The 17,767-nt window shown below is 46.8% G+C and overlaps 3 protein-coding genes across 4 annotated transcripts in view; 1 reads left to right on the top strand and 2 right to left on the bottom strand.

Annotated features, from left to right (window-relative positions):
- LOC146592784 (heat shock protein beta-11-like) overlaps nt 1–402 on the bottom strand; it is a 2,724-nt gene extending 2,322 nt beyond the window's left edge. The window contains exon 1 of the mRNA XM_085310436.1: nt 7–402. Coding sequence (XP_085166562.1) covers nt 7–339 — 333 coding nt within the window. The 5' untranslated portion in view covers nt 340–402. The remainder of the gene's footprint in view (nt 1–6) is intronic.
- Nucleotides 403–1,312: 910 nt separating this feature from the next.
- LOC146592783 (heat shock protein beta-11-like) lies at nt 1,313–2,127 on the top strand. Its single transcript, XM_085310386.1, has one exon. It carries the CDS (start codon nt 1,393–1,395, stop codon nt 1,972–1,974), a length of 582 nt encoding a protein of 193 aa, XP_085166512.1. The 5' UTR covers nt 1,313–1,392; the 3' UTR covers nt 1,975–2,127.
- A 2,595-nt stretch (nt 2,128–4,722) lies between these two features.
- On the bottom strand, nt 4,723–17,751 carry RAB5C (RAB5C, member RAS oncogene family). 2 transcript variants are annotated; one of them, XM_085310384.1, is made up of 6 exons: nt 17,633–17,748; nt 8,421–8,666; nt 7,185–7,336; nt 6,731–6,853; nt 5,872–5,965; nt 4,723–5,448 (listed from the first exon to the last, which is right to left on the bottom strand). In XM_085310384.1, exons 2-6 carry the CDS (start codon nt 8,584–8,586, stop codon nt 5,333–5,335), a joined length of 651 nt encoding a protein of 216 aa, XP_085166510.1. In that variant the 5' UTR covers nt 8,587–8,666; nt 17,633–17,748; the 3' UTR covers nt 4,723–5,332. The 2 variants fall into 2 exon arrangements, with proteins under 2 accessions (XP_085166510.1, XP_085166511.1); XM_085310385.1 differs by lacking the exon at nt 5,872–5,965 and having other exon boundaries at nt 17,633–17,751.
- Nucleotides 17,752–17,767: the final 16 nt, after the last annotated feature.

Here is a 17,767-nt window from a genome sequence, read left to right as displayed (position 1 = left end):
CAGCACCACCTTCCTGCCCACCACCTTCACCGACAGCTGCTCGGGCGCGAAGTCCTTGACGTCCTGGCACACGGAGAAGCCGTCGCCGGCGGCTGGGGCCACGGCTGTGCTGGGGGCCGGGGCGCGGTCCGCGGCGATGCTGAGGCGCCCGGCGCTGCCGCTGCCGAGGAGCTGCTCGAAGCTGCTCATGAACTCCCGAGCCCGCTCCATCTCCTGCCGCAGCTCCCGCTCCAGCTCGGCGAAGAGGGCGCCGGGCTGCGGCCACAGGGTGCGCACGGGGCCGAGCCACGGGAAGAGCGTGCCGGGGGCGGGCGGCATGAAGTGCAGGCGGCACAGCATCTCTGCTGCTGGGGCGGCGYGGGGCTCTGCCGGGGCCGGGAGCGGTGCTGGGCGGCCGCCGGCGAGCGGCCGCCTTTAAACGCCGCGGCCCGGGGGGGCGTGCCGCTTCCAGAACGCTCTCTCCCCGCGCGGCCTCCCCGGGGCCATCGCCTATTTTTGAGAAGCTGATTATCCACCAGCCGAAATAGCTGTACCGGCTACTGGCAACCAGTCACCCGCTACAAATAGGGAGCTGAAGTCATGGCTCGGGTTTCTGCAGCGCCACCGTGATGCAGCAGCGTGCGGGGGAGCCGGGCAGGGGAGGGGACCTGGGCACGGCCCTTGGCCGCTGGGCACGTTGCTGCAGCGAGCACAGAACGGCACCCGCCCCCTAAAGCCACCGACTGCCAGAAGCATCTAGCAGTTTCTGGGCTTCTCCCCAGCTGCAGGCTGTGGTACCCGCGCACGTTGCCTCTTGGGACGCCTGCCAGCATTTACCCGCCCCTAAACGCGGCGTCTGGGCGCCTGCGCGGGGAGGGTCTCGGGGGGCTTCCCCGGGGCCGGCAGGGCCGCGCGGGCGCAGACCCGGCGGGCTGAGGGTGGGCTGCACGCAGAGGGAGCGTGGGGGTTCCCAGCCCGCCCCGTGGCAGAGGAGTGGGCGCAGGCGGGGAGCGGGGAAGGCGCCAGGCGGAGGCGGGAAGAGCCCAGCCTCACTCTCTGCCTGGGAAAGGACGCAGATTTTTGGTGAGGGYGGCTCAGGCATCCCGTTTGGAGGCTGAGGTAATGCTGCTAATTATAAGCCAGGAGAGCAGAGCTGCGAGACTAACGGTTAAGGTATGTTGGACACCGTTGTGAAAGGTGCCTCTCCTGGGAGATGAGTAACAAGAATGAGCTGGAAGAAGCAGGAATGAGCTCTTCCCTTCTCTCCGGGATGACGTGAGCGTGCGGGACGAGGCCACACCTCCACAGGAAAGGGTATAAAAACCGCAGGCTCTCTGTGCCGAGGCAGAGAGCTTCCAGCTCACTGGAGAGGACTCAGCCTCAGAGCCAGCAGCAGATACCGAAGAAGCAGAGATGCTTTGCCGAATGCATCTTGTGCCTTTTGCCTCCAGCTCCCTGGCTACCCGTCTGGGCACAATGAAGACCCTCTGGCCGAATCCAGAAGCAATCTTCACTGAACTGCAGCAGGAGATGGAGCGGGCTCGGGAATTCATGAGCGGYTTCGAGCAGCTCCTGAGCAGCCAAGGAAGCTTCGCCCAGGACCGTGCCCAGGCCCCCAGCACAGCCGTGGCCCCGGCCKCCGGYGACGGCTTCTCCGTGTGCCAGGACGTCAAGGACTTCGCGCCCGAGCAGCTGTCGGTGAAGGTGGTGGGCAGGAAGGTGGTGCTGGTGGGGCAGAAGGAGACGCAGAACACGGATGAGAACGGCTCCTTCTCCTACAAGTACGAGGTGCTGAAGCGGGAGTGGGACGTGCCCAAGGACGTGGACACCGAGGCGCTGAGCTGCTCCCTGTCCGGGGGGCAGCTGCGCATCGAGGCGCCCCGGCGGGCGCTGCCGGCCGCCCCGGAGAGGAAYGTGCCCATTGAGGTCAGCCCTGCAGCCCCGCAGCCCGGAGCAGCCGCGGAGGACGGAGCCACCGGAGGAGCCAAGGCGTAATGGGAAGGGAACCGATGCCCCACGCCAGGACCAGAAGAGATGGCAGCAAGTCTTAGGTTTTAGCCCAGACGAGCAGTCAGCCTTGCCTTTGTTTCTATCACTATACTGGAACATGCTTCTTTTTGTATGCAATAAAAATGCTTTTGAATAGAACCTGCTTGTGCTCTCCTGCCTGTGATTGACTGGGGAGGGGGACAGAGCTGGGGGCAGGTCTCAGCCCCTCTACCAGAGGGCCCAGATGCCTGGAGAAAGGGAAGAGCCTCTCTAGGCTCCTGATGCCTCAGGGCAGTGTAAGATGGGACCAAGAGGCAGATCCAGAGCAGGGAGGGAATCTGTGAGCACAGATGTGCGGGGGGCATGTGGGGTGGGGTGGGGTTAGAYAGGATGCTCCCAGAGCTGGAAGGGGCAGCCAGCTGTGCCCGAGCAGAGGCATCTCTGCCACGGGGCAGGCAGACTGCCAGTCCTGCAGCTGTCTTTCCTTCCCCRTGCTGCGACCAGCATCTGCACCAGTGAGCTCCTTACAGATTCAGCCCCTCACACCCCGGTGGGTGCCAGTGAATGGGAAGGCCACTGAGCTGGGGGCCCTGGTTAGCCATAGGTTGTGCTTATCCACAAGCAGCTTGGAAGGAAGCTGCTACAGCCACCCGAGATCCCACCAGAACAGGGCACCACCTACCTGATGAGGCTCATGCCTGTCACCTGACAGTGCAGCAGGTCAGGCCCAGGCAGGCAGCAGCTATGCAGGGCAGGCCCAACCGTTTATACCAAAGCTGCGTCAAGCTCAGAGGGCCCATCCCTGAGGCCTGGGCAGTGAGGAGGCCCTGCAGAGCACCTCTGCACCGCAGCAACAAGTAACTGCACTCAACCAGCCCCAATATAGAGTCTACTGCAGCTTGACAGCATATCCAGGCATCCCTCACGGCATTACAAATTCCTTTACAAAGACGGAGACCCAAAGTTATCCAAGGAGTCAGGAATTTAGCTCTGTCAAATAGGAACGCCATTGCAAGCCAGCAGATGGCAACAGCACGTTGTTTAGTCTTGTGATTTTTCCAAGTGGGGATTGTGGCATCCCTTCCCAAACAGGTCCTGCTCTCACTCAGCTGCATCTCAGATGCTCCACAGATGTACAAAACTCCTCTAGCAGATGATCAGTCAGGCTCTGCTGCAGGGGGACAGAAGCAAGCTGCACCAAGATGCCAGGGGAGATGACTGTTCAAGGTGGCTGGAACCCAAACACCACAGGCAGCCTGTGCCCCTGCCACACAACAGGAACACAGCCACAGCTTTGCTTGAGACTCTTCTTGCATCCATAGTTAAGGGGCTGCAGTCCAGCAAACAAGATTTTAAGAAAGTCCAGCATGAGGCAAAAGGCATCAACACCTCAGACGCAGGAGGAAGCTCACCAGACATGGCATTTCACAAAGATTTTATTTGCAGCTACCCAGCAGAGCTCTCACAGCCCCCCGCTCCCCACCACAAACCAAGGGCAAGTCCAACCCAGAGGTGACCCAGGGTTGACTGCAGCTGTGCCTCTGGCAGAACTTCTGCTATATGAAAATGAAGTTGACAGCAACAAGCACACCCCTAAGGAGAGACTGCAGGTTCAAGTACCAGGGCATAGAAGTCCTCACACGTCTCGAAGCACATATGGCACCTGCCCAGCTGGTCAAGCAGTGCATTTGGTAGTAGTAAAGCTGTAAGTGGTTGCTTCATTTTCCACATTGACTGTAGTCACCCATGGATCTAGAGATCTTGACGTTCATGSAGCAGCAGAGTAGAAATGCCTTTCAAGGCCATCATTCTCCAGGGACATTAATATTTGAGCACGTTATTGTGAAGTTGTCAAATAAGCTGAGTCCCTTCGCGTACTGCTCTCTGTCTCCCCATTTCAGCTGGGGACAGTTTCCCCTAACAATACCAGGCTATGAACAGTTCCCACCCCTTCACCTTAGACTTCCTTGTAGGCTGCTGCCCAGMGTACCACAAACATACTGAATCTCCTATAGCTGTCAATAGCACTCTGCAGCTGAGCATACTTCTCTTACCCCCTAACAACCAGTTTGCTGCAGGAGAAATTGGCATAGCCCAGACACCGAGTGGGAAAGCCACATGCCCGTGTTTCTCCCTGCCTGGGGRGGAAGGAAGGCCAAGTGTCTCTTGCACAAAACTGCTCTGGGGAAAGCTACAGAGGAGCTGGGTACTGGGCATACCACATGACAACTAGCCTGTATCATCCTCCAGCACATTTGGTTCTGATCCAGTCCCATTTTGGGTTCAGCTCRTTTTAAGAAACATGAACATTGTTGATCACAGTAGGTTTATAAAAAATTTTTAATCACACAAAACTGAAGTCTGTGATGAAGACTAGGTTGACAGTTCCTCTTAAATACCAGTATGCATAAGACATTGCATTAGGCACTAGGCAGCAGCCAACATCAGTTAAGAGTCTGGCAACAGAAACCATTTTAATACCTCCCTTCATACTTTGTGGAATTACAGGCTTTTGTAATATGTATTGTTTCCAGAGACAAGGTTCCCCCACCCCACCTCTGTACATCAGTAAACCATGTGTATTTGCACTAGAGTAGGGTTAACAATATTAGTGGCATCACAACCATCAAAAAAGGACAATTTTCTATACAAGATCTTTGCAAAAGTTGCAACAGGATTAGTGCATTACAACAGAACTGGAGATAGAAAAAGTTGGCATGCTAGAGTCCAACACAAATAAAGACAATAGGCAGCTAGTTGTATGTACTATATTGACAAGATACTGATTGGTTACATGAAGAAACATACAATACAAAATACAGAAGAAACCAGTTTTGCTTCCCTCTGCCCCACCCCAAAATACTCATAATTGATTTGGTCAATAAGTGGCTAAAAAGCCAGAGTTTGTCACTATAATGCTACAGTTTAGTGGTTTTCCTAGGCATGTTGTACTGGTATTAGCCTTAGCTTTTACATGTGGATAATTTTTAACAAGGTTCTGTCTAATCTCAATATCCCTTTGTTTCCAATAGTGAACTACAGTACTGTGGGACCTGGGCGCTGCTGGCCCTCACCCACAGGAAGGGATGAGTTGGCTAGGCAGACACCAGGTCATGCATCCACCACCACCAGGAAGAGGGAAGAGCAGAAGTTCATATATTAAAAAAGTGACTTAAGACTTAGGATTGAATTAGTATTTGTACAGAAAGGTGCAGGTGGAAGAGCTCCCTCCAGCCTATGATCAGAAAGGGATGGAGAAATCACAGCAGCCACTGGCAGCAGCTGCTCTACTGTAAGTGCGATTGGTTAGAGTGGATTCCAGTCACGTCATTCGAAAGGGCTTCGGTCAGGTGGGAACAGTTGCTCAATTGCTGCAGCACTGGCTCCTACTAGGCTGACTGCTTTCTTGAAGGTCAACAACCCGATTCCTACCTGGACCACCAGGAGCGTTCTGGGGTTCATTTTTTGGCAGTTTCTTGGCTAGAAAGAAACAACACATTAGTTGGCCTTCTAAGAGAAACCTACTTTTCCCTATTGCTGCCAGATCAAGCTGGGCTCAGCCATGCTTTGGTCCAAGCCCTCATCTATTAAGGGGTTTCAGATCAGATGCCGCTAGCAGCAGAAGTACAGTAAAGAAACATACTCTAGCTTTGGCTGTCATGAATTCCRCTCCTTCCTTACTCATCCCAGATAAAGGAAGAGAGAGAATGGGTTCACAGGGCAAAAGCTCCAGGAGGTCAGTGACTGGGTGGGTAACTGTTCACAACAGTATAGCAATTTGCTCATCTACTCCAGTAAGAGCCTCTAGAACCCAGCTGACATGTGAATTCCCCTAGTTTTCGGTGGGATGCACTGCTGGTGCTCAGAGCTACTTCAGACATTGTTCTTCACACAAGCTGTTACCTATTGCCATGAAGATTTCATTCACATTCATTGCTGTCTTTGCTGATGTCTCCATGAACAGCAAGCTGTTGTCATCTGCATATGTTTGTGCATCCTAGAAACAGAGTGGAAACAGCATTCTGCCAACAAGAGGGCCAAGCAGACTTCACATGCTTCACTTGTTGGCAGACAAAATAGTAAAGAAACTGTTTGCCCCACCACAGGCCAGATTCCCACCCCAACTCCCTGAACTCTGCTCAGCCATGACAGCTGGAAGATAAGCACTACTGAAAACTGGAGGCTGGAACACCAGCCATGCAGCTGGGGTATAACAGCACTGACTGTTTGCAAGTCACTTGACCCAAACAGACACAGGGTATTTCTCAAGTGTAACACCTTGTACTTTGGTTAGCTAGGAGTGCAATACACACAATCCCCTACAAACAAATCTGCACAGAGGTCTAAGATAAGAGCGTCTCCTTAAATGTCTGCCTTAAGCAACTTAAGAGCTGTAAAAACTAGAGCTCAAGCTGAGAATCTTCAGGTATCTTGTATCTAAAGGATACCATTTCATACCTTGCTGAGGGTAGACCATGAGTAAGACAGCAACAAAGGCTGAAAGAGGAAGCTTGTGCTCTAAAGGCCTTTTCCTCCACATACATCATGTAAAGATTTGTTATCAACAGCAGCTACAGGGACTGCAAAAGGAGAGGCAGGCTACAATTCCTTCTGAGTYTCCTTCTAGGGTCCTCATGAATCCTGACCATCATGCTTTTCCTCAAAGCATTTCTAACATGGTCATCATCTCTCCCCACTTCAGTAAAAAAAACCCTGCTTTCCTCACTTATTTGAGYAGCATTTGATCTGGATTCCAGCTTACCTGAAAGTCCACAGCTCTCTTGGTAGCAAGATCTGCCTTGTTGCCTGCTAGTGCAATTACAATATTGGGGCTAGCTTGCCTCTGCAACTCTTTCACCCAGTTCTTGGCTCGTACAAATGTGTCCTGGAAACAAACAGGAGGCAGCAGTCAGGAAGGGCAGCCTCTTGTTAATCCACAGTGAAGATATGATTAGAACAAGTCTTTCCTGGAAGAAGTGTTTTGCCTCTACAGCACTTTGCAGCAGGATCCTTTATCAGCTTAGACAGCCTTGGTCAGAGCTGAGGAAGAGGCCATTAGCAGTCTTCAAGAAACTCAGTACCTGCAGGTGGCATGATCTGCTGGCATCTGCAGGGACACCAAACCCAGAGACTCTCCCAGAGAATTCAGAAGTGTCAGCTACGTGTGCAAACGCCTCCTTCCCAACAACCGCTTACAGCCCTAGTGCAGTACTCACTGTGTTAGTGATGTCGTAGACCACAATGGCTGCCTGGGCACCTCTGTAATACATTGGTGCCAGGCTGTGATACCGCTCTTGTCCTGCTGTATCCCATATTTCAAACTTCACTGTCGTGTCATCCAGACAGACTGTCTGCGTTAGGAAAGCAGCTGAAAGAGAAGGTGTGCATTTGCCTTACCTCCAGCTGGAGAGCCCCTGCAGGCAGAGCCAGCAGCTTGGAGCAGTTCTGCTTTTGCTTTAGAAGATAACAGAAACCCAGACAGAGGCCAAGGCAGTGCCAGTTGCTGTGAAAGTTATAGCTCTGCTGTATCAAGCTACTTGCACATAGGATTCCTGTAGTTACTAAGCACCAAACTGCCACCAAGATGGCTCCAGGCAGCCCAGCAGAGATCACCACATAGGCAGTGCTGCTATGGAGCCACTTTCCTCCCCAGTAACTACCATTTAAAGATTATGGAGTAAAGGTGCAACATCTCCAGGACTAGCTTTGAGGACTTATCTCAAAGTGCTGAAGTCAGTCTAGTTACATTACACTCCGATTTAGTAACAGGTTATTTTCTTGTTCCCATAAATACATAATATCATGTATTACATCTACAATGAACATAACCAGCCCTAGATATAGAATGAAGTAGGACAGYAGTGCATCCACATGATCCTCTGCAAAACAGCATTGAACCCTACTTGCCCATAAGCTACACCTACAGCTATATTTAATTCCTACATGGGTTACTATAGGGATAAACTAAGCCTCTTCTCAGCACTCACCTSTTACTACTGTCAGGAGATGAGGATGCTGACAGACCTTTGATTGTAAACTACTTTTACACCTCTTTCAGGTCCTGTCTTTTTAACTTTAAGTCATTAGCAGTGTTGCTACCAGTATCAGACTAACAACCCTGAAATCTCAGGTCCTGGTCTGAAAGCACAATTGAGGGATATAAATTGAGTTGAAGACCTATGTTCTAACTGGAAGTATAAATTCAAGGACTACTAAGTAAGAGAGTCTTAGAGGCAGAGTATTTATGGTTGCCATAGCACCATCCTCTAGCACACAGATTTTCACACTAAAACAGACAAGTTGTAAACAAAGAATTAAAGCATCAGCTGTTTGACTATTTGTAGCTAGACTTTCAGCCCAGATTGAAATAGCACTAATAACCTCCAACATCGCTGGACAGCATTACTGAGGCCTGCATCTTTCACACTTAGGCATTTGGAAYTGACACTCACCTCCAATTGTGCTCTCCTGGTACTCATGGAACTGTCCCTTCACAAAGCGCAGAACAAGGCTGGACTTCCCCACTGCTGACTCACCCAAGAGAACAAGCTTAAACTGGCAAATTTTGTTTCCAGCAGCTGGTCCATTCGGTCGAGCAGCTCCACCTCGACCTGCCATTGTGGGTGAAATGCAGGAGTGCCAAGAGCGTAAGGATGCTGCAGGCTCTGAACTCAGATTCACCTAAAAGCAGGTTCCAACTGAAAAAGGAGGTCACAGTTAGTGACATGCTCATGGATCAGCATGAGTCAGTCATTTTGATCAGATACCACCATGGGCACAGGTGGGTGCTAGTTCTTTCCCACTATGCCATTAGTTGCAAGCATGGCAGCATTAATTGATTTGTGCTACTCCGCAACTCCTTCAGTAACCTCTTAAGTTGTCTGACCATGCTCAGAAGGATATTAATAGTACAAGCTTTCCTCCCCTCTAAGGGCCCTCTAGCACTTCTACTACATGCAAATATTGCAGACACCTCACTGGGGAGAGGCAAGTGAAAAACAGCTAACACCATGTTCAGAACTTCATCTATTAAAGAGCAATTACTCAGGCCATGGAGGCTACAGAAGTTGATCTTTGACTTCAAGTCATTCTTCTCCTAGATTCACCAGATAAGGCCTCATGAGCATCTGTGTTGCACTAATAATATGAAGTTAAGTACCTTGTAAGGCATTTATGGAAAGCAGTACCATATGACAGTTCTCCACATCATTCAGAAAGTGTTTCCATATTCAGTCTGTTGGTTTAAAGGTCCTTAAACCAAGTCATAAAGCTTTGCATCTTAAAGAAGTCCTTAAAATGACAAACTGTGCAAGAAGTATGTCATAGAGAAAAAAAAATCCTAAGTAATTTCCCTATCAGATTTGCTGCATATTCAGACTGGAAAGAAACCATTCCATTACCGCCRCAAACCAAACTGCACCAAACAGGCCTGAACGGGCTTTACCTCATGTAGAAAGCAGCATGCATGAGATGCTGTCCCCTACATCCCATCCAAGCTGCCTCATTTGTACTTATTGCATGTCATCCCAGACTGTCAGGTTACTGGCTTGCTTCTTCACAACAAGGAATGAGTTTCAAACCCAGGTACACTGAACAGAGCAAACAGGAAGCATCACCAGCAAATCAGAACTGCCAGCTCACCTCCCCAGCACTCCTAAAACACCTAGCCCAACCGCAGTGAATCTTCAGAGCTGCGCAGAAACACAAGGCTATCAACAGGAGTAAAACAAGCTGTTTTACATCCATAGCTTAACTACAAGCAAGACTTCAGTGTTTCCCTAATCAATTAGCTCTCTTACTCTGAGTTATCTGCATACAGTTGAGGAATATTTTCTCAGTGCAGAGCTGGAAGGATTTAGGCATGTTTTGTCTTCATCACAGCTACTTCCTGTTAATGATAAAATGCCACAACYGATCACTTCCACTCTGTATCACCACTTTCCTTTAACTCTCCTAAGCCAAACTTCTTCAGAAAAACTGCAAAAAGCCCCCAAAAGCTATTTTCTCCTTGCACTGAGTTTTGAGCATGCCCAGAAAGATACTCTTCTGGAAGGAAATACTGGTCTGAAATGTTGAAAAAGCTGATGAGAAAGACAATACTTTAAGCCTGTTATAAAGCAGAGTTGGGATATAGCCATGTTGTTCAGCATTCACCTCACCATGTGCCATATTCCTACGAATAGGAAGGTTAAAGCAAGTTGAACTGGGTCTTAACATCCGAGCTGGGGCAACATGTCCTCTAAACAAGACTTATAMCTGCCTTAAAGATATTTACCAGAGAACAGTTAAAATGGGACTAATCACAGCTATGACTGAGCACACTCCATTATCAGCAATACTGCCTAATACAGTCCTGCCCTCTCTAGGCTATCTAATTTGTCACTCAATGTTTACTGAATGACTAGAAAGCTAGACAGTGTGACAAATCTACCTACATCTTAAGAAAAKTCTTAAGCTGTAAAGTGAAGTTACAGCTTATTCCAAGTACTTTTTAAGTCCATCTGTACAAGATGCTGTGATAGACCATTAATGCATTTGCTTTTGTAAACTGTTGTTGTTTATTACATTTGTCTGAGAAGCACTATTATGCTCTGCTATAAAAGGATTACCACACCCAATGGGGTCATTAAGCATATGCAGTTCATTAGGAACAGAGAAGAACATAGCTCCTGAAGAACCAGGCTAGCCAACAGCACCTCTGAAACACTGAAGCTATTCCTGCTGCAGCCTTAACAGCTGGTGAAAACACTAACCCACAGCTACTGGAAAGCACCAAGTGCAGCTGAGATGTTAGCTGCTGGAGAACACTACACGAGCCAGTACCAAATAGTACACGTTGAGCTCTTGCAAAAGCCAGTAACAAYGTCAGGACCCCACCTCCTCTTCCTGGAAAGAAGAAATGCTGGTTTGACAGAACGAGAAAGCTTGACAGGAAGCAAGTTAGCAACTTGCTTTGCTAGTCAGTAAGGAAGCAGTGTTTTGTAGTTCTGGCCAGGAGCAGCTTGGTCCAAGATGCACATCAAGTTCTACACCTGTACCAGCCTGGGAAAGCTTCTACCTTCTAGAATTTCTCCTCCAACCCAAGGTCTCAAGGTAACAGCTTTTGCTTGTTTAACCTTGTATTCACTCACCTGGGCAGTCTATCAGCAATATGCAAGCTCTACGCTGCTGTTTCAGACTAGCATGCTGCACATTAAATGTCAGACGAATCATGCCTCAACTGAGTTATGACCTCCCGAAATATGATAGGGGTGATTCCCAGAGCAAAACAAGGAAATCAGCCTGTTGACACCCTCAAGTCTTTGTGACCTATATTTCAGGCCTCAGTTCATTTTGCCATCTGGTTGTGCTACACAAATTCAAAGCTGAGCAAGTATGTCTGTATGCTCAATTTGTCAGAGAGCTACTGACCAGAGCAAACAGTCAAGTAATTAGAGCCTGCAACCACTTAATTATGGAGAATCTAGTAGCCATCTAAAGATGGTCTGAAGCTTGATTGCAGGACTGCATGGCTTCATGCCCATTTGAAAACCTGCCAAATCATTAAGATGTTTGGGTAGCATTTACACAGTTCAAGTGACCTTACCTGCAGTCATCTCACTGAAGGTCTCAGGCTAAGAATAAGTATTGCAATCAGCTTGAACAGTTTAGCACTTCTGCTTATGTCCACATGAAGATTTTAAGTAGTTGAAGTGCAAGGCTACTACTAAAGCTGTAGACAGTAAGAACTCCCCATTGCAGGATGATCAATGCAGCATTTTTTGCTAATGCCAACATCTTTGATGATTTCTACATTGTTATCAGAAAAAAAAACTGCAGTTCATGAAAACACTGCATCAGCAGCAATCCCATGCAAATATTTAAAACAGAACTCCATTCTGCTTAACAAGTAGTAATAGTCAATTAAACTAAGCAAAGACAGGATCTGTCCACACCAGTCCATGAATACTTGCAGGAGTAACAGCAAAGACTTCACATTTGAATGAATATACATATTGCTAATACTCAGACTGTTCATTTACTCTTCCAGTAGAGTCAGCCCTTTGACTCTCCACGCAAAACAGTGACAATGACACTCAAACCACTGAGTGGTCAGATTAGACTAACTACAGTAATGCTGTGCAGACAAATCAGAAATAAGCTGATATTGCAGCTTGTCAGTATTAATTCAAGAAGCAAGTGAAGACCATGAMAGAAGGGAGGTAAGATGAAGTAATCAGGTAATCAAGATTAATACATTAGCTTTCCTACTAGCTTGTAACCTGTTTGTGCTGTCACAAGATCAATTAGAAGGTATGTGCTGTTTTTTGCCTGCCCTGTGAGCTTCCTTGCTTACTGAAGCACATGCAAGAGCTGTAAATCATATACAAGAGCAAGAGTATAAAAATTGTGAACTTTTGAAACAGTCTTGTACCTGTTTATGTTGAGATTAAGTAAGGATAGATTTCAATACCTGTTGCTGTTCAGCAATATAAAGTTCTAGGCCTATCATTCCTGTGATTTAGGCTGCTCAACACTTTACCTGTCTGCCAAGATTTGTTGTAGCARCTTCTAAACTTTCATGATTATTAAATCCAAGAATTTGAGTACCCCAATGAAGAAGGCATGTAAGCATTGCAGCATTCTCAGTCTATACAAAAGCAAGGCAGTTTTCCAAAGCTGTTAGGATACTTGAGATTAGCATGTAGGAGTCAAATTAATCAGCCCCAGTACAAGTAGTCTGATTTCCACAGAGCAATTGCTATCAGATTCCCATGCTAACTTTCATATGAGACCAACTGCTTCACAAAACTCCCTACCACAGGCAAGCTACTGTTTTAAGATGTCATTATAGACTCAAATCCGATATTTTTTTCCTCAGTAGTGAGGACTACTCAAAGCTGGCAGCTTCTGAAGGATCTAGTTACTCAAGAGGTATACTTCTGTTTTCAGCTATGCAAGAAATCACATTTCATAAGGGATTTGCTGGCTTAGAGTCAAAATACTCAAGACAAAAGCCCAGTGAAATATTTATCTTGTTAAATAGCTGACAGTGTTACATGAATTCCTTGGCAAAGTGAGCCCTGAAGTTGAGTGGTTTTGCTTCACCCAACAGTGAATGGGAAGCTAGCCACACTGTTAGCAGGCAGCCTGCACTACCTTGTTCCCAGCCACTGAAGAATCAGCTTTAAGAGCCAAATTCACAAGCAAGACCAGCAGCAAGTTTAGAAGCTACCATAACTAACACAGACGCCACTGGCCTAGATTGCATAGTGTTTAGTACTTTACCTGATTTTCCAACRCATTACTCCTCATATAAAGAGCAAACACTACTACAGTAAGACGTTTCTGAAGTCAGCACAGCACAGAGAAAGTAGTAATAAACCCAGCCCTTGTAGATGRCATGAACCACAAAACATGCAAGTAAGTGTATATCTGAGTTCCTCAAATCCACAGAATTTGATCATTTTAATATTTTTCTACACACAACATGCACTTCCCTCTACAAAGAWCAGAAAATGTAGATTCACAGACCTAAATAAGCCCAGATATTCACAGGAATACTTCCAAAATTGCTAGTAGACTACTGTAAGTGAAATCAGGGCAATAGTAGCAGGATCTATGAAAGGATACTACTTAGTATTGAATACAAGTAGTTAAACAGAACATCTGACCTGAGCAGTCAGTACTGTACTTCAAGAAGATTGCCCAAAATTCAGATCATTGTTACATATGGAAAGCTACTGCCCAGTTTCRACACTGAATCTGGGTTGCTAAATGACATCTGCTTTAACTAGGCAAGTCAGAGCTAACTATTAGGGAACTATGAAGCCAAGATCTCCCTTGTATCCTATAAAAAGTTGATCTGACTCAGCCTTCTTCAGAGGAGAAGGCAAGTATCACAGCCTGCATGACTGAGTSAAGCAGCACAGTATTTTGGTCTAAGGAAGCCATCAAACTGACTGCGCACCTAAAACTGAAGTAGTCAGTGAGACTCACACTCTAGCCTTTTATTTCCCTCTTATTATAAGGATTTCTAAGATGAGCTGTCCTTATTCTTCATCCAAGTCACTTTCCTAACCTCTATCCACGAACAGCAACCAGTCAGCACCTCAGWTCCTGATCAGATTTTTTGCAACTCTCAGACAACTGAGCCACATATACACATCAACAGTTCCCTGTGCAAAATATATTAAACACTGAAGGGACAAGAAGAAGTGTGAGCAAACTCATCCAGCTTAAACTCACTGGAGAATTCCATCTCAAACACTTTCTTAGTTGCAAGTTTTAATCAGATCACCAGCCTAGCGCAACAACAGAAAAATACTAACCCTTAATCCTTCCCTTACCGAGCTTACAGCACTATCACCCAGACACTTTCTATAGCACAAGTATAATATAGCTACGGAGCGCTCATACATATACCTACATTCTCTCAGTCGTCTTCTAGCCAGCTCAACCCCTCACCACACATACACACCCTTCATCAAGAAGGCTTCCTACATTTAAGCAGTCACCACAAGTTCTAGACAATGTCTCGTAAAGTGACAAGATGCTATGCTTACTGATGCTGCCTTGCAGCTACAAGTTTTCATATGTAGAGACAGCTGAATAAGCATCAGCAACAAAAAAGTTACCATCATTTTGGTCACACTGGCATTACAARGAACTTCCATTCCTAATCCAGTGGAGATATTAATTCTGCAGAAGAGCATGACTAATTGCTTTCAAAACTGCAGSTAGTGCCCTACTAGATCACCATAGGGTGAATGGAGAAACATGCAATTAGAGCAGGCTGAAGTATTGTGTTTCTGCCTGTTTCTTGTACTTCAGGAAAGTGACAGGGATAATATTAGAACACACATCCTAACCAGTGCCACTTAACCCAGCAGCTCTGCTTACATCACAGCTAGTGAACTCATACATGATCACGGTGATAGAAGATCCATAAATGCAAGCTTTCAGTATTGCTTTAGTCAAGCACTTATGGGAGCTAGAGGGACAACACACTTGCAAAATGTGCTGTGAAAGGGGAGCAGAAGAGTGAGAGGTGGCAACTTCCTACCAAGTATTAAGGTACAAAACACAGCATTGAGTTCAGTGGAACTGTTTTACATCACTTATTTCATATAAGCTTCTTWCTAGCTGTATGGAGCAAAGCTACCTATTCCAGATATCAAAAGAGCCCGTCCCCACATTAACTCCTCTTGGAGATCTTACCTCCTTTTAGTTATTCTTGACAATGCCAAGAGCTTAGTCCTGTTTCACAGGAGTTGAGATATGGCTAGTTTGAGGAAGTTACTCATGAGTAGTCCAGAACTAGAAATTGAACAGAAGAGTCAAATTTTTAATCTTGTAGGAAGAGTTCTTATATCTCCTGTTTCTGGTATTGTCCACTGTTTACCAAACTCTTGATAGATAGCCTATTTTTAACCAGGAGCCCAGGAACTTACACCTTTAGATGACATCCACTGTTTTGTGAACAGGACAACAAGATCATCAGCAGTACAAAGCAGAAAACTACCATCTTCACTGCAAGAGTCAGTGACCTTCATAATATCTTTTCCAGACTGCACAAAGATCTATTGCCTCTAGCAGTTCCTTATTTGGAGTGCCACTGAATAAAAGCAAACATGAAAAAACAGTGTTTTCTTATCTGTTCATGCAGAACTATTCCAGGAGTTTGTTCCTGTGCTTCAGAGGAAGAAAGAATGTTCCTTTTAGGATGTAGCTTTATTCTTCCCTGGTACTGGCATTGCCAGGAAGGCTTTTTTTCCTGACTACCACTTGGAATGTTTTCATAGCTTTATTCCAAAGACTAAACAGAACTTGCACAAGACTACTTCAAACTTCATACCCTGAGGGAATAAAACAGCTGACTCTGCTATTTCTGCATTCTACCCTCTCTTAAGTATGCTGACCAAAAGACTTCAGGCTACACCCACTTCATTAGAAGTGTTCCCATTTCGTTTCCTGTGTCTGAAAGTACTTGGCATTCTTTCCCCTCCCTTTTTAGGGAGCTGTCATGACTACCTATAACCTAAACATGCAACAGTCTAGAAAATTACAATTACAAAAGTTGATATGAGTAGCAGGGCTTGCAAAAAGCCTAGAACTGATCCCTCTTCTGAGGCAGAGCAGTTTTGCCAAGACAATTCCACTTCCTCCCCACTTCTCTCCATTGTCATATTTGGCAAACTGAATCACTAASTATGAATTTGTAACTAGACAGTTGTTTCAGACATGAACCCACTCCATTATTTGTTTCACTAGTAGAGCAAAGTGATCCAAACTCAACATAACTCATAGTAGAACTAGACAAATGTTTGATTTTACTAAGCTCGTATCCATATATCAGGCTAACCTTTTCTTTTATAGCTCTAGTAATTTTCTGRTCTCAATGAGGCTTTGTAGTCCTGCCTTTAGAGTAGGCTCAGGAGTCCTAACTTACTGCAAACTAGACTTGACGTCATGCTATAAACAGGGCAGCTCAAATATTTGTAGACCCACCACAAAAAACTAAGAATAGAAGATGTGTGTTGTTCCACATAAACTTAAAATAGTACTTTGGTGTACTCTTCCCTTCAGTTTGCCTACGCATTTATGAACTATCAAGGTCAGAGCTGTAAACAGCCATGTGCAGAAGCAACAAGTTATGCCATGTACAGAAGCAAGACCAGTCAACACTGTACTTGAGCTCACAAGCACAAGTTTACAGTGTAAAGTCAAGTTAGTTAACTGAGCAGCAACCATGTKTTCACAGCTCCCAGCCCCCAGTCAGTTTTAGGAGCACCTTGAGCAYTATCAGGAACATGGCTCAAGCAATGTGGGTTTTGGCATCACAAACCTGTTAGCTCACTCTTATTTCTAAACTGTATGGCAGTCTATGCAGGATCACATGCTGACTATGCTCAGGCTAAACACAGCGTTCGCGTTTGCTGCACAGCAGAGCTGAAGATGGCCTTGCATCTTAACGTTGGGGTTTTTCTTCCCATTAAGCTGCTAAACATTTCTCCTGCCAGCTGTTTCTCATGCAAGAGCCAGCAGCACCATGTACTTCAGTTCACATACGTCCCTTTGAAGGCACAGGGGCAGTGATTTTCATCAGCAGGAATCCAGAGATGCCTTAATTCCACTAGAACCTGTTTTCAGCAGTTCATCACATGCTTCATTTAAACAATTCTCTACTTAAGAGCCCAGCTAGTCTTCCGTAYTTTTTCTAGAGTTTCCACACCTACTTCAGCAGTTGACTACCTAAAATATATCACTTCTACCCCTGCAAGTGCCACACTTTCCTCAAATTCCATTTAAGTTTCATGGAATCATCTCTAAAATGCAGCACTACAAAAAGAGRCAAAGGGATTGAGGAACAGTTCTCATGCAGACACTCAGAACACTAACAGCAAGCGCTTGTACTTGCTACAAAGCAAGTACAAGTCTTACTTGTAAGGAAAAAACAGGACCAAGAGTGTCAGATCACAGACTGCATGAGGCCAATCTTACATTCTCATCAGATTATAGGCTGTTAGCTTCGGCAAGCTGATCGCAGGGGATGGCAGAGCTCCCTTATCTGACTGCCAAGCACTACCAGCACCAGCTCTGCCCTCTGTGCCCACCAGGCCAGTCCCCCGCGCGGCACTGAGGCTCGCTCCCCTGCCTTGCGCGGGGGCGAACCTGGACTGACCTGCCGCAGCAGCRGGCTGCTCCCAGCGCGCTCCCGCTGGGCGGGGTCCCTGCGCCGGTGCCCCCCTCCTTACAGCTCCCCGGGGCTCGCACCGACAAGCCGGAGCGCGTTATTCCTGCGGCGCGGAGCCGCCAC

Source organism: Rhea americana, unplaced genomic scaffold (genome assembly GCF_003343005.1).
Source record: "Rhea americana isolate MKP2758 unplaced genomic scaffold, rheAme1 scaffold_319, whole genome shotgun sequence".
Taxonomy (NCBI): Eukaryota; Metazoa; Chordata; class Aves; order Rheiformes; family Rheidae; genus Rhea; species Rhea americana.
Note: the sequence above shows the minus strand (reverse complement) of the source record. Positions and strands in the feature narration are given on the sequence as shown.